The 17,534-nt window shown below is 31.4% G+C and overlaps 1 protein-coding gene across 18 annotated transcripts in view; it reads right to left on the reverse strand.

Annotated features, from left to right (window-relative positions):
* Positions 1-17,304, reverse strand: part of LOC143048656 (filamin-A-like) — a 65,980-nt gene extending 48,676 nt beyond the window's left edge. For all 18 annotated transcript variants that reach the window (XM_076222512.1, XM_076222594.1, XM_076222459.1 and 15 more), the window contains exons 1-2: positions 17,167-17,304; positions 11,620-12,095 (exon numbers count right to left, since the gene is read on the reverse strand). In XM_076222512.1, coding sequence (XP_076078627.1) covers positions 11,620-11,959 — 340 coding nt within the window. In that variant the 5' untranslated portion in view covers positions 11,960-12,095; positions 17,167-17,304. The remainder of the gene's footprint in view (positions 1-11,619; positions 12,096-17,166) is intronic.
* Positions 17,305-17,534: the final 230 nt, after the last annotated feature.

The raw sequence follows: 17,534 nt of genomic DNA on the forward strand, positions 1-17,534 counted from the left end.
TTGAGAAAAAACATTATCTGAAATAACCCTTGGTAATCAGTTATGTCAATAAAAATCAAATTTTATCAGGACTCCTACACTTGAGTACATAAATAAATTTTGATTGTAATACTTCTTAGACAAGTATAAATTCCTGCAGACTTATTATTTTTTAATGTAAAGTATCATATCTTATCTATATATTACCTGTAAATTAATTTTACATCTTAATTTTCACCCACCCCCATTTTCTATATGAGCCAAATATTTGCATATATTAATGCAGACAAACGTCATAATATTTAGGTATTTGGTTTATGAGTAAGACATGCTTTGTTAGATATCTTATGTGTACGCACTTTTCCACCTACTAATTAAATATCTCAACATATTCAGCATTTCCTTAAATGTGTAACTGATACGGAATTTGCTGATCTCAATTAACTTATCATCAACTATTTGCACTTAAGTCTTTAAAAAATGTACATTAGTTTGTTATTTACTTTTTTATTTAGTGGGTTTAAATTACTGAAAGCAAAACTTTGAAGGCTTTGTATAAACTGTTACATTCTGCTGTAGGATATAGTCCATGCTTATTATTACAGGGTCTTAGGTCAAATGTTGCCCAAAGCATTTAAAATACTATGGACAATACTTAAAATTCAAGGTTTCAAGTATCCTTTATAATCACACAGCACTTGTGTAAGTACCCTAAATAGATTCTGAAGGGCATACAATACATAAGAAGAAACAGAATCAAAATACTAGATTTTCTGTTTTTAACTTTGCCTCATTCCAATAAAAATTAATGTAAGCAGTTACTATTTTTTTTAAATAAGATGTTAATGACCTTACATTTTCAAACTGAATGAATAAAATTAAATACCCTTTTCAGTATAACTATGCAAGTTAAAGCAGTCTACATTTACATAATTTTTAATGAATGCATGTCAGATAACAATGTTGTAACCACACATGCATATGATTAATAGATGGTTAATTTTCCCACTCCCAGTCAAAATATTGTATATCTATCTAAACATGAGGTTTACATGAGGTAGAGCACTAGACTGATTAACCTTTTAACGATGAATACCGTCCTTGTGTATGTACTTTGAGAATAAATCGGTATATTTTCATTTTTTCAAGTAATATTTTTTATTGCAATAAAGTGCAAATTGGCAGCATTCAGTCAACTCAGAAGGGTAAGATGTACTATCCTGCTGAACAGTCAGTTCAATGTCTTTTGAATTTGTTGGCTTCAAATAATACTTGAAGAAAGTCATGATTAACAGAAGTTGCATTATCACTGATTATTATGTAAACATGGAAACTTTCCATTATTCTGATATGTTACACATATGATAAACAAAACAATAAATCATCAAGGAATGCAAAAAAAACCTACAATAAATAAGAGGGACCAATAAGGAAAAAAGCCTAATAAATCAAAAGAAGTTCTTTATTGATGACCATATAGCAAAATAGTTATGTGTTTAACACTTTGTACAAAGTTATTCAGATAACAGTTGCACAGTGAGATAGAGACATGAATCACTGCAAACAACAACTTCCAAATCCTAATTCATTTGTAAACATATATGTAACCACTACAATAATAACACTGTTTAAATACCACTTTACTTTAAATGGACATTTAAAAATGTTAAAGGTTATAGTTCATACAGTAGAGGGGCACAGTCAGCAGTTTGTTTTAATGTAACTGTATCTGTCTGAAACTATTTTTGTAGTTATGACAGGAGGTCACTGATTAGTAATACATTTAAGCATGTCATAATTTCTACATAGAAGTCTGCATCTGTTTTTGAAAGCTGCTGAAAAGGGATCTATCTTTTGATATTTATCTTCACTTTGGTCATGGATAGGAGGAAGATAAATATTTATACCCTGTGACCCCTAGATTTAACTTGCCACCATCAAACCCAACTTTTATCCCAAAACCTGTCATCTTTATTACTCTCCTCCAAATAAGAGGAAGCCAGAAAGAATCAGACCTTCCGCAGCAAAACTGACAATAAAAGACATGTAAGATTGGAGTCAAATGCATTTGCCTTGCGATGGGGTTCAAACTCACACTTAAATGTTGAAAGGCTTGTGAAACAGTAGATGGACAACTACTAAGACCACTTAGACACTTAAAAAAAACCTTGTTGAATAGAAATCAATGATGAAGGTACAAACTGCGCAAACAGTGTATGTAGGTTGTAATCCTATATGTTGCAAGAGCAAATAAAAAAAAGAACACACGTTCCATGCACTGATAAATAGTTAATAGCCTGAAATTTGTCATGCTGAGGAATTCCTTTGGTAAAAACAGCTCTACATGTTCTCTCAAATTAATATTCAGAATATTTGTAGTTGAAATGACCTTCAGCTAACACCCAACTGGATACCTCTGAGAGAAGAGATTTAACAATCAATGTAGGCTTAAGTCATATATAACTTATGAAATTAGAATAAATTATATTGAAAGGTAAAAAATTGCATTTTCACATGCTTTAGCAAAACTCAGCCCATAAATTAGACTAATACACAACAAAGTACCTATGTAAAAAGGTACAACTATGGTTGGGGCATTCCTTCTAGAGTTTTATCAAGTGCAGTATACATTCTTAAGACATCTTCCTATCATCACTCTGTATGAATCCAGAGCTATCAAAATTGTATCTCAAAGAGAAGTACATATGGGCGAGAGTTAAATAAACATAGCAGAAACGCTTATTAAGATTGTTTTAGTAACAATGAAAATGGAAACACCTTGTAAACTAAGTACCTCACACTGACTTCAACTCTAAAAATAAAACTATACCAATCTGTGTGGATATACATAGGTCAATGCAAATATTTGGAAGAAACAATGTAGCTATTTACCATAGCTAAAATATGGTTGTATCGAGATAACACAAATTACAACACCAGATCCTTTAATGAAAAGATGAGAAACAATAATCTCCTTGTACTCTGACACCAAAAACGGAAATTAAAATATATGTCGATCAAGTATGAAACTTGAAGAGATTTCTTAAACTTCAAAATAACAGCTAGTCATTATTGATTCCTTTAATTTTAAGCTTTTAAAATGATCAAGATAGAGATGAAATAGATACATCTATATGGGCAGGATTATGAGGATGACAGATAGAGACTTTTATCTAGAATTGACAAAACTTGCGCCATTAAACAGGAGTTGTCAAACTTTTACTTTCAATGATTAGTTGGTTCTGTTAAGGAAGAAATGTTAGAGCATGTAAGCTTGAATGTCTTCCAGCAGACTAACCTTGGTAACTATCAGTTTTAATTAAATCCCAGCAAGTAGTAGATGATGTTAGCATGTCATCATTATCTATGAGGAGAATGTAATATTTAATACTGGATATTTCACATCCATCCATCATCCATCTATCTATCAATCAAACCCTTATATTATCAATGAACCCAGGTCTATCCATTGAGTTAATTTTTAAGGCCAATAATTCAACTCATCCTTCTAAAAAAATTGTCAAACAGATTTATACAAGGTTGAACTTCAACCTTATTTTTGGGGGACTGATCATAAAATCTGCTGTTTTGAACAAGAATTATTGTACATCATCTTATGGCATCATTTGTCATATGAAAATAGGACTAATTTGGTACCTCACCAATTTTTTCCTCTTTAAGTGACCATTTGGAATAATCAGTGATTTAAGACAGCACTAGGTTCGGTTCCTTCATTTGTATAAAGGCCTATCATATACATAAAATAGAACACAAATACATCTTACTTCTTATCAATGTGATAATAAGATTTATCCTCAGTTTAACCAGACTTTAGAATGTTGGTAGACAAGTTTAAAATAATTCAGTCTGAGACTTATTAGTTACCGAAATAGCCGAAATGGTAACTATAGCTTGTTCTGACAGAACCTGGAACAATTTCACAAATATTGTTAATTCAACCATTAAATCGGTCTATCAATTACTATGTAATATTAAAATTAACCTAAGAATATAACTTATCTCCAAAACATCTTTTTTTAACATAATCCTTTTGAGTAAACAAACTGATAAAAAATTCATTTAAGTTTACAAATCTAGGTTTCCACATGCCATTTATATTTCAAAAATCTAGGTGGAGCTTTTTAAGTTCACATGATTTATCTGTTTGGATATACTTGAAACTTTATGTATGCAGAAGAATTTAACAGAACGCCTCCATATGGCATAGCTAAAAAATAAAATAGCAAAATTTCAGGTCACTTAACTTTTAGAGATACCATTATTCTAAAAAGAAATTGTTCTTATCAACTGATTTTGGTTCGTTAAAATATAGGTTATATATCTTACTGTAGATTAAATCAGAAGAAAACTGAATGATAATTACTTTCCCATTTTGTTAAAGCTGCTTGATCATCAGTTTTTGCAATACAAGTTTTACATCAAGCATATCAAAATAGTGCTTTTGGGGATTCAGACAAATTGTGAGGAAATGTGTATCAACAACTACGTAATATTGCTGAAATGTATAATTCTGTAGTGTATTTATAAATGTAATATTCTCCAGCAAATCGAATGTCTGTTTTTGTATAGGAATGCTCTCTGACTGTTTGAAACAAAACCATCAAAACCAAAGGAGAAAAACATGCAAACATAAGAGAAATCTGGTTCCCTGCCAAGTCTCAAGGTCGTACGTAGTCTTTCCTTAGTGATGCATCAGCTCATCTATAACATTGTATATTTCAGTAATTTGGTTAATATTAAGTATACACACACATATCCATTATGTGTTGATATAACTACTTGTTACACCTTACTGAGTCTAGAATACAATTACCATTTGTTTAGTCTAACATGAAATATACTGTGAAATAAGCCGTTCATTGAACTTATTTTGATCTCATTTATTTACCACGTCTATATACATCCCATTCTGGAACTTTCATCTTCAGTCTCAGAAAAGTTTTTAGTGGGTTTATGCAGGATATCTTTTGTGTAGTGTACTGAGGCCTAATTTGTTCATCTGTGCTTTTTCTTTGGGTCAATTGGTGTTTAATGTCCATCAGATTTAGATTTTGAGGATGTTTAAGGTTGTGATGCAAAAATTCCAAAGAAGTTATTCAGTTTTGAGAGTTCCAATCTCCTTTTCAAAAATCCATCACATTGAAGCTTTATATCAAATACATCTTGTGTTAAGGAAGACAGGTTACAAAATTGTCTATGTTAGAGGGATACCCATTAACAGAATAATTGACCTATTGCAGCATGCAACCAAATCCTGAGTAAATATGTGAATTGGATTAAATTCCCTGACAGAACATGACAAACAAACACCATCAATAAAGATCATGTTATATTTTCTGTACCTAATGGGTGGGCTCTTGTATAACATCTTATTTCCTGCACCATACAGTCATGTTACAACATTTTTATAGCTTGTAAATGAACCATAACACAAATGTAAACTGCAGAATTTAGAACAAGATTAGCTAGTTGGGTTTGGTCCTTCAAGCAATTATATCTACCATATTTTCCCTACAATACCCTAATTCTACATACAGTGACAGTATCTCTCTCTATCATATGTCATACTATAAAGACTGATAAAGACAGATTAATCGTTAGAAGGATTAATAAATCCTGATCAAATGTCAGAAACCTGCTCCAATATGTAGGTGATTATGTTGATTATATCCAAGCTACCCCACTGTTATTATGGGATGTAGTCCATATATAGGGGAACATTTTATTATATCCTATTCATTCAGTTTCTGCCAAATTTGGTCATTATATGCATGGGTAGACACCAGAAATGAAGTGTGTTTCATATTTCAATGTTATACTAGTTTTAACATCAATCTGTGATTCACTACATAGATGGCAAGTTTTATTTCACAAATCTCACTTACAAATTACATACACTTCAATATAATGGTATAGGTTTAAAGATTTTGTCACAAATGTCAAATAAATTTGTTTGGATATTAAATATCTTTTTGAATTTGTAACATGTTTCTTATGTGTACAAAAATTGACCAAAAATAAGCTGTTAATGTCTCAATGTCAAATCTGTAGGCCTGAGGTTTGTTTGTTTTAATACAAGGCTTAATCAAATCTTTATCTGTAACTAGCAGAAAGATTATGAAAAAGACGGCCACCACAAACATATAAAAAAACATTGTGGTAGACTTCCCAATCAGAGTTCTTTTGCAGAAGTAAAATTCTGAAGAATTAAAAAAAAACCTAGAAAACACTCAAGTTGTTGCAAAAAATGTTATTCAAACAAGACCGTTTCAAAGTTAAAGACAACCATCATGTAATTGAATAAAATGTCAAGAATTGGTGGTTTCTGCACCAATGATCCTAGACATGAGCCACAGGGCTATTTACCTGCCACAGGTATGAAAAGTATTACCACTGAATGTTACAAATTCATTTATGACATTTTTTCATTTATATTCATATAATACATGTACAAATATATGATTGATAATAAGAAATGACGTCTTTAATAACAATGTTTCTGAGGCAAGCAGTTTTTTTACCAGTAAATGTCTTAGGTACAGATTTAGATTAATTTGCTAACAATTACCATGGCAAATTCATGTCTCAGACTTGAAATATTCAAACTATTGTATGGCAATGAGTGATTGTAGATGGAAAACAAATACTTTGAATGATCAGGTTTTTTTAGAACTGAGTCTAACCATTGAAAGATGCCACAAAGTCACAGACCCTTTGCTTAAATAAATAATCTAAATTATCCCACAGTCAAAATGCAGATATAAGCACTTAAAACTTCTGTAACTAAATATTCCTTTAAGTAATCTTCTTAAAGCTCCTCAATTATAAAAGTATTGATATAACTGACCAAGACACTTAAGTCCACTTGTCATGGATAAAGAAATGGTCTATACAAATAAGTTAGAAGTGAAATAAGGTGAAGTTGTCTGTTAATGGGAGTGTTTGATTAGCCACCTGTCATACATGTATGTAACTTCCTCAACATTTATGGTGGACAAAAAACTTTCTTAGATTCAAAGTATGCAGTCTGAAGTGAAATTAAAGATATTAAAAGACAGAGACTAATCCAACTGTGCAGTCTTATTATGATATTAAAGTAAAAGTTATATAATCTCAAACAGATTAAGGTGTCGATTAAAATACTTTGAGTCCCACTGTGATATGAGGGATTTTTTTCTTTTCAATCACTGATACCAAAATATTTAACGAAGATTTTAAACAATATTATTTTCCTTAAGGACTTTTTACTACACAGGTCAAAGTACAATATTTAGAAAAATACATCCAGGTATACTCCCTATCAGCTTAAGTTAAAAAAAACTCAGGTATAAAGTTGATTTAATCTTGACCTGTCTTCTTCTAGACCTCAGAAATTTTTCAACTTCCAATCGGAAAAAAAGTTGACAAAAAAAGTTGATTTAATGATATTCAAAAATGTTACAACTTGATGTCTGCTAGGGGAGTAGTTAAAGTATAATACCATACCCGTAGCCAGGGGGGTTCGGACGAACCCCCCCCCCCCTTGAAATCAAATAAGCACTGTTAATGTCAACGTTTTGTTCAAATTGTGACTGTTAAAGTCGAGTTCATGAGTCCAACGAACCCCCCCCTTGGAAATTCCTGGCTATGGGCCTGAATACTTTGCAATCATACAGAGAATGTGTTATGTTATGTGTATATGCCCCCCTGGGGACCTAATTTGGAAAATAAAATTTATCTTATCTTATAATTTGTAGATACTTCCATTAAAGGTATTTTACAAAATCTTCCAACGCTTATCTTGTTCAGCTACCTCTTCCTGAAAAGTCCTTTCTAGAATTTGATGATCTGCCCTGTCAGCATTATTACCAGAATTGGTTTTGACAGATCGTTGTTGTACCTAGATTTATACCAGATGGTATTTTATTATTCTTTATACACTGTAATTAATTACTGTATAGTTTATAAATAATGTAACAAATCAACACAGGAGTGATCAATGTGCTCTCCAAGGAAATACCAAACAGTGAACAATCAACATAGGCTAAAGAAAACCATTACCTAAACTGCATTGAAGGAAAAGACCCTATAAGCTATCGTTCCAAAATAAATGTGGCTACTGGGTGCTAGTAAGGTGACTAAGGCTCTTCAATGTTACCAATTTTAGTATTTAAAGCACAAATATAATATCAAACTAAATGAACGATACATGCATTGCAGGTACATGTATTACTTAACAAAAATATCTGAAATTTTGCTGATCTATGCAAATGATACTGGTAATCAGATCTTGCCAAAGTTCTGAGTCTATTTCTGTCATTTTATTTATACATGTGCACATTGATGCATTGTTGTGTCATCATTCTACATGAGAACACCTAATCATTCCAAGTTTAACGTCACTTTCCCCAATTAGTACCAGGTAAATGATAGAATAAACAAATATATCCGGTAGTGCACCATTTGCCTGACATGACAGCTTGATAAATACATCTACATGTAGATGCTGACTACCACAAAGCAGAAAAAGGGGGAGGAGGACATCACAAAGAATGCTCAATAAATGATACTGATATCTCAGGTAGATCAAAAGGGATCAAGGAAGAGAACCTCATCCGCAATAAAAAGAAAATTATAGTTTTTCCTGACTGCATGTCACAAGTTAACCTAACAACACTTTTTAAATCTATTATGTACTAGAGTTTTAAATCATTTTAGCTTTTACTGCTAAAAGCAAATATTTTAAAGAAACCAACAAAACATTATTTTTATTGAAGATCTGAGGTCTGATGTCAGACTAAGTTTTACTTTTACACATGTATACACAGAAAAAGCTTTAATACTGACACACCTTTTTATATATTCTAGATATTAAACCTGTCAGAGTGATCAACAGATCAGAATTGTATGAATACACTAATTCTAATTTATGAATTGAAACCATTGTGGTGACAAATAAAAAAAAGTATCATAAATTTAATGCCCACAGTACCAAACTATTGATTAAATTGCAAAACAGTATTTTATTCTACTTGTAAGTATTAAGAGTTACTATGTTTGAAAATTATTACAATAATGTTTTAGTCTAGTATTAAAAGTAACTATGTTTGAATATTATGACAATAGTGTGTTAGTCTAGTATAAGAAGTTACTATGTATGAATATTATGACAATAGTGTTTTTAAGTGTAAAATCAAAAGTTATCATGTTTGAATATTATTACATTATTACAATAGTGTTTTAGTCTATCATTATAATTTAGATATCATTCAATATTATGAAAAAAGATAGTAGTTACTTTAAGTCAGTGACATAAAATGAAGAACTATTTATTTGCTTACACAACTGGGGGTCTAATTCAAACTAAATCAGCATTTAAAAGTAATAAGAGGTAGTAATATATCTGTCTTTATGAGTTTTAAACAGGCCATCAAACAACTCTTTATTGTTAAATAATAGTATTTTATGACAGTGACCAGATCACTAAATGACAGGCTACCTCACACTTAACACAGTCAGTAAATCCATTCATAGGATACATGTAATACCTACAAATGTACCATCACTAATGGCTATATTTCCCACCACAGATGTTTATACACACATAATTTGTTAATTAGGGTTACAGTTCAAAGAAACTCAGTGATATGTAACATGAATGTCTAGATATTAAAATAATAAGAGAAATTGACAGGATTGATGTTTCTTTCTTGCAGGCCACTGACATGCATTGAAAAGACAAACCTATCTTTGATGTATTGTTTAGTTGAGCCTACACTTTATATCTATAAATCTTCATAAAACCCTGGATAGTAAAGTATTGTCACGTGCACTTCCTGTTGTTTTCCATAACAAAATATACTATCCTCCTGACATGATACACATGTACAACAATAAAATCTTTGTATCAGGGGAGAAGGGTATTCTTTCTAAAAACAGGAACTCAGTTAAAAGAGTTTTGTCAGACAAGAAAGACCATAAACAAGATTAAAACTTAACCAAATAATACAATAAGTTGATTCGCATGCAGTAAAGTCTATAAGAAACTGACAGTTCGCGTTTTAAACCAAATGAAACAACTTATTCCATAGATCTATGGTCCATCAAATTCTATCCTTTATAATTTATTTGTGGCAATGAAAGGTAAAAGGAATCTGTTTACTATTGATGTATTTTATTACAAAAATACTATATAGTATAAGGCAAAGTTAAGACGTTTGACGTGTGATATTGTTATACAATATGTGTTTTTAACCCTTTGCATTATTCAACAAAATGGCCAGATCTATTTACTTGAATGAGACCATCTATGATATTAAACCTTTCATTGAAAAATGAGCTCTTTGATAAACTTTAAACATCTTGATTTTTTAACTAAATCAGTCATGAGAAAACAAATGTTCATTCATGGAATGAATTGAAGAAGATAGGAAGTTCAATCTTTAACAGTTACAATGTACAAGTAGTTATTACAATGTATAAAGGTGCACTGCATTAAAAGGAAAGGACATACTAACTATCTTTTGAAGTTTGAACATTGATTTTTTTTTTTTCAATCTTCATCCAAAATGTCTTTTCTTAAGAAAACATGAAAAAAGAATGCTTACTAAGATAAAATTTCATCACAATACTAAACTTTGAGAAAATACTTGAAAGCAATTGAAGTTTGCTTGGACCTAAAAAATACTATAGACATCAAATTTTATTAGCAGTGTTTATACACCCACGTTATGGGTCATGGAGGAATTTACTTGTCAGACTGATCTAAAATTGAAGGGCACAGGTAATTTATGTCTGTTACCTGAAACAGAAACTGGTTGAGGATCAGTTTCAAACTTTAATTAAATTCTTTTAACTGCTAGTTCCTTTTCAATTTTAAATCTCAAAACAAATAAAGTAAAGTCCATAAATATGAAATAAAGGCTTTTTATCAGCAGTGGAGGCAGACAAAATCAGTAAAATAATATCAGAATGCCTTAACCTTAGATTTTGCTATGACCTAAAGCTTGTAAATTGCAAACCTTGCAAAAATGTTGTGCATTTTCAATATGAGAATATACTTTTATCATGTTTATTTGAGCAATAATGTATAATGTATGAGTTATTGACACACCTATATGACCCACTTCAATCTGCATTTAACACTTTCACAGCAAATTGTAACCTGGTAAACTTATGAATAATTCATACACCATTGCACCTTTGAGCTATTTACATGTTTACAAGTAATAAATTATATTATCTCTGGTTATAACTGCATATAAGTTAATTTTCAGCTTTTTTGTTATTAAATAACATATAAAAAGATTTTTTTATAAGATTTGTGGTGAATAGATTGTTGTGTATTGAGTATACATGTATAAACAATTATAACGTCATGACCTGTTTACAGGTAAAAAAAAAAAAAACCCACGTGTGTGTCATTAAGTTAATAATAACATTGTTAATAATTGTCGCTTAAAAGGTTGTTTTGTCAGAATAATTGGTTGTTGAAGGTGGGCCAAACAGGTGTACAAAATCTTAGTTTCACTTTGACTGTCATGATTCAATACACATCATCAATACAGGTGTGTCATGATAAATACCGGTTTACCGGCAAACATAAAAAATGTAAACAAAATATACATGCGGCTGTCTTACCTATATTCACAATTCTTATCCCTTCATCTCTCTCGAGGAACTCCAAAACCCTGGTGACATTTTCAAGTTTTTGGGTCCTGAAGTTGGGACGTCTGTTGACATGCTTAAATTTTTTGCCGGATAAAACTTCAATTAATGCAACTAATCTTAATCCATCTGAAAAGTCATTTTCAAGATCTGCTATTGTTTTGTTTACTGTTTTTAAATGTTCGTTTGCCCATCTTGTGAATGTATTCTTTTGAATTAATTTCCACTGTGCGTCGTCTGCGAGATCTCTCTCTGTCAAAGGCATCTCCTCGTCCTCGTCCTCGTCGTAATATTGTGCCTCGCTTTCAGCCATGGTTGATTTATATAGGTGTTTTACGCTCGAATGGTTTTAAAATGAATAATTCAAAAAGTTGAGGTGGGCGCTGAATTTGGACGCTCCTGTTCGGTCCTTCGGCACAAAATGTTGGTCTTGATCACTTCTGATTGACCTAAAAAGTAAACAAAAATAATAATGTGTATTGTTTTGAACTAGGAAATGTCCACTCATAACTAAGGAATGTGAAAACGTGAAATTGTACTTATAATACAAGTTGATAATTAATAATTTGTGTCACGATTACACGTATAATAATTAAACTGGTAGTTATGATTTTACATTTTGGTATTATTGTATGCCTTTATCTGACTGACTGTATGGATTGAAAACAAATAAGTTAAGGTACCCTGGGCACGGTTTACCCAGTGTACACAGGCACTTGTCTCAGATTTTTTCCCACTATATACCTTTATTATATAAATAACACATAGCTGAGAGGGTGATAGAGCAGATTGGTACCCCGAGAAAACATTGTCAACCGCGGCGAAGCCAAGGTTGACAATGCTTTTTCAAGGGGTACCAATCTGCTCTATCACCCTCTCAGCTATGTGTTATTTAATTTATTATACTAAACGTCCTACCATTTTTGTCTTTTACAGATAAATTTTATTTCAAAAGGATTTTCTATGACGTCACGTACATAACAACGTTACGAGTATTAGAAATGTAAACAACAAGATGTTGGGTTTTTTTATTTTGACAGTTAAATAATAAAATTTGATCCAAAACGTCAAACTTAAGCATTGTATTCAACTACTTGATGTAAATTCATCCATTGTCCTTTAAATTGTCGATTTTTGATTGGTTGAGACGAGAGGGTAACATTCAAAAAAATTGTCACCCTCTCAGCTATGTGATAGAGTAAAATGACACCCTCGTATTAGCCAATCAAAATATGGCATTTTAACGTGAAGTATAATAAATAACAATATCGTATTAAAGTATATAGAAAAATATTTGTCTGTGGCAGTGTAAAAGAAACACATCAGCTCAAATAATAATAAAAAAAGTCATCTGAACTCAGACAATTTTGTCTCACAACCAACTTCCATTGACAGTTCTATCGAGTTGAAAAAATTCGGGACACCCAAACTTCTCTTTTTGACCTTGTCACTCTGATAGAATTGGTGTGTCCAAAAAAATGTTACAAGTACAAATTTACATAAGAAGCTATTTGTGTGCTCTGTTTTAATTTTTGTACCGTAAAACAGAATCCGCAACTACGTATGGCCATACAGTATAGAAAGTTTTATCGCGGATGTAGACACTTAAAAGGGGACGGGTCAGTTTAACATTAATAGTTTTAACCTGATTTTCATCATTAATTCTATGTTATTTATAAGATATATGAAAAAAGGATAGGCTCACTTCAACACCCAGGCCCTCCCCAGTGAGCCGCCGACAATTAGTTTTTCAATGATAAGTAGCTCAGTGAAACAATATAAAAGTAACTCTATAAATTATGCTGTACAATGCTTAAAAAATTAAGAGGAAAACAGTTGCAATAAGTGACCAGTTTTTCAAGGGATTCAGACATTTATCATTTCAGTTTTACAAGCTGTTCTATACAGACACACTGAAATCCAAGTTCGTCACTACATTATTAGCTTAAGTAAATACAAGGATATTGGGCAGGAATTTCCAAAAAGGGGGTGAGGGGTTCAATCGAATTATACTCAACGTGGACAGTCACAATTCAAACAGACATGACAGAAAGTCGACTTTAATAGTGCTTATTTATTTTCAGAAGGGTTCGGACGAACGGTTCACCCCCTCGACCCCTCCCCCCGGCTACGGGTGTGTAGGGATAAATCTGATCTGAGTTGGTCTATATATAGTACTGGGAATTAGCAAAATACATCTGAAAAGTCAAAAGATGACTTTATTTCATCGGATTATGAAAATTATCACTTAGTATGGCATTTATTTGAAACCTTGATTGTGTGTAATTAGATATGAAATAAGGAGATGTGATGTATATGTTGATGAAAAAACAAGCCGAAACCACGAAAATAAAACAATAAATATCTACATCAACATACGGTGCGATTTTGTAGAATGATCAAGTATAATTATGTTCATAGAAAAAAATATACGTTCTTGACTTATGGAAATCAGGAAATTTAAGTTTAAAGTATTGTTATTTTCTCGTAGTTTTTACAGAAAAGAAAACGATTCTGAAACATGGAAAATTCACGGTAAATGATGTCAGTACATATGCGAGAACCATTCGTCATTTGATAAGATCGAGTAAAAATATCAATGCTTACTTTAAGATGTTCATTTTAATCTGATGAAAGGTTGGGAGTTTACATTATAGGCTGGTGCAGATTGATGAAAACCGTTAGATTCTAAGTTTTACTTTTATCAGCATCTACACATCAATTTACTTTTCCCTTGTACTTAATGTGAAACATGCCATTTTAAACAGGTGTTTGTTTTTCAAATTAATGTTGTAATTCTGGGATTTTAGTTAGATGTATTTCGGCTGTTTTGTAAGTCTAACTGGTAAAAAGGAGGCGAAAAAATGCCAGAGGAATTTATTAACTCAAAAGCTGTAAAGAAATTGACAATGCAATGACAACAAAAAATATAACAGACAGACAAACAGCAGTAAACGATACACCACAAAAAGCACTTAAGATTGAGCAAAACGAGCGGCCCACCAAAAAACCGACAAGGATGAAGGTCGGTTTGAATCCATAAACAATATGCGTCTTCTTTAATAATAAACTGTAGTTTTTTGTCTTTGAGTATATATCAATATCTCTATTTAAGAATTAAGACGATATCTTTTTAAATATTTTGAATATTTATAAGACATTTGAAAATTGTATTAAACTGTACGTAGATATTAGAAATACAGAAATTATCCTGATATGATTATATAACCGGAATTAGAATTTAGTTCCTTGCTCTGACAATTTAGATGTCAAGCAGTATTACCCGAGACAGCTTTTATTTTTTTCACATATTCATTATATATCCATTCACATGTTAATTTTTCTATATAATGTAACAAGTCTGTGTTGTAAAGTGAAATGCATTGTCATCGTTGCTTGTGTGTGTGTGTTTTAATATGTGACCTAAGTACATGGATATGGTTGAATTCGATGTTGTATACCTGGTTCACTTTTATAAATTGTGACTTGGATGTAGAGATGTCTCATTGGCACTCATACTTCATCTTCATATATATTTATGTGGCATAACATCGTGGCCACAAGTTATTTTTTTTCTGTTTAGTATTAAATTTATATAAAGATCCATTTTGTTACATCTTGTGATCAATTTTATTCGGCAATCGCCAATGGCAGTCAGCAGGGTTAAAGAACATCAGTTGTTCGACCTGTTAGTCAAATGCGTTTTGTTTAAATATACTTTTTCACTTTTTTGGTCTTTTGAAAAATATTGTTTGTGCTGTATTTAGACCCTTCTACAACGAAATCTGTTTTACATGCACACGTATCAAAATTGCGGTTTTTATCCAACGCAATCATAGGTTTGAACGTAGTTTTCAATTTAGACTCGTTTATATATATATATATATATATATATATATATATATATATATATATATATATATATATATATATATATATATATATATATATATATATATATCCATTCTGTAATATGTGTTTGTTGTCTTGATCAGTAGTATACATTTTGTGGCATATTTCGAATTATTTATTCATTACTCAGTATGATATTATCATGACGTGATTATTGATTAAAGTCACTTTGTTAAGACCACTTATGAAGAAAATATGTGTAGAACAAAGTAAGAGTCAACTGAACTAATCATAACCATATGCCGTTTATGATTTCCGGTTGTTAATACATTGCATTCTATTTTTTGGTGATTATTGTGCGAAGTTTCCGGACGAAACTTAAGAAAGTACTTCTCAACCTAACCATGGCTAGATATATTGCACAAACACCTCTCTATAGCCAATTTACCAATAAGTATGAAGGTACAGAAATCTAGTATCAATCAATCCAGAACACCACTCACTTTGACTTAGTCTATGGATGTCTTTTGTCATTTTTTTTTTGTGATATAGATACTTCATATAGAATTTCTTTCTTGTATCAACTTATTTTTTTACTTAACCGAAGTTTTTGTTCATACCAACCCAATGTGAACAAGAAATATAGGAAAATACCAGAAGTGATATTACTGCATGAATTATACAGAAAAAGGGCAATAACTCTAGTGGAAATATCGCGCCAATCTGTCAAAAGTTGTCAACCCTTATATAGCTGCTTAGCTGACACTACATCAGATTGATACACCATTTGATCCTAAACTGTATGCACATGATTGTAGATGTTGTTTGTAGTATGTACAAAATGCTATGCTATAGATTAAGATGACTGAGCCAGATTAAGAGACTAATTAACTAATTTAACCTATGTGCACCACTCTTAAATCCGACCCTTTTGTCACGTAAAGCTTCTCAAGTGTTACTCGGCTTTTAAAAACACCAACTGTACGAGGGCTGTATAGCCAGTAACGGTCGTTAAAATTCCCATCATCGTCTTTAAATCTTTGAAGTTTATCCCTACTGATGAATTACATCCAGAGGACTGCTATGCTATTTTTATTTTCACCGTAGGGAAAACTCTATCCGTCAGAGAATATTTATCCTACACTCGATCCCACATTTTTTTTTTTTTTTTTTTGTTAAATGCATTTGTATTGCATTATATTGTTTCAAAACATTTCCCTGAAGTCATTTTGTGAAAGTCATAATAAGTACGAAATCAAACAAGTGTTTAACAAATAAAAAATTATCTTGGTGGAACAAAATTTGTTTTTGTAGATCATACATTTAACATGTACTTGTATTAAAAACCTAAATTTTATCTACAAAAAGTAATGAAGAGAAAGAAAAATAAGAAAAAGTGAACAGTTCCAATGTTTATTTATTGAAACTATTAAAACTGTTCATTTAATTATTTCACGGTCTTTAATAAAAAATTGATTTCATCAAAACTCTCAGAGTCAAAACTATTAAAATAAATATTTGATTGTGGCAGTGTAATAACATTTTGTTTACAAATTTGTCTGATAACACCTTTATCATGCCAATCAAAACTGCATTACCAATGCAATAAAGTTCCAAATAATTACAGTTCAAGTTTGAATTAATTTAAAAGTGGTTATTAAAACTTACTATTATTATTATAGTCAATCCGAAAGTCAGTTCCGGTGGTCAAAAGTCAGGTCCCGTCCGTACTCCAAGAGTTGACAAGGAAAAGGGAGATGTTTTGTAACAAGCCGGCTTGTCTCTCACTGTACACACATTTTCAACATCTAAGCCAAACAGGGTTGGTTTATAAATAGTCTTAGATCAGATTGGTTATCGTAGAAACGTGAGATTCTTCAGAATATATGTACGAAATCACTTCCCAAGATACTGCCAGGAGACTCACAGTGTTCAACTGCGCAGCATCACTTCCATATATGGGACGCGCGTGAAAGCCGATACTAGTGAATGATTGTGTACATGCACGTGTGTCATACTGTTAGTATGATCACAAT

Source organism: Mytilus galloprovincialis, chromosome 1 (genome assembly GCF_965363235.1).
Source record: "Mytilus galloprovincialis chromosome 1, xbMytGall1.hap1.1, whole genome shotgun sequence".
NCBI lineage: Eukaryota > Metazoa > Mollusca > Bivalvia > Mytilida > Mytilidae > Mytilus > Mytilus galloprovincialis.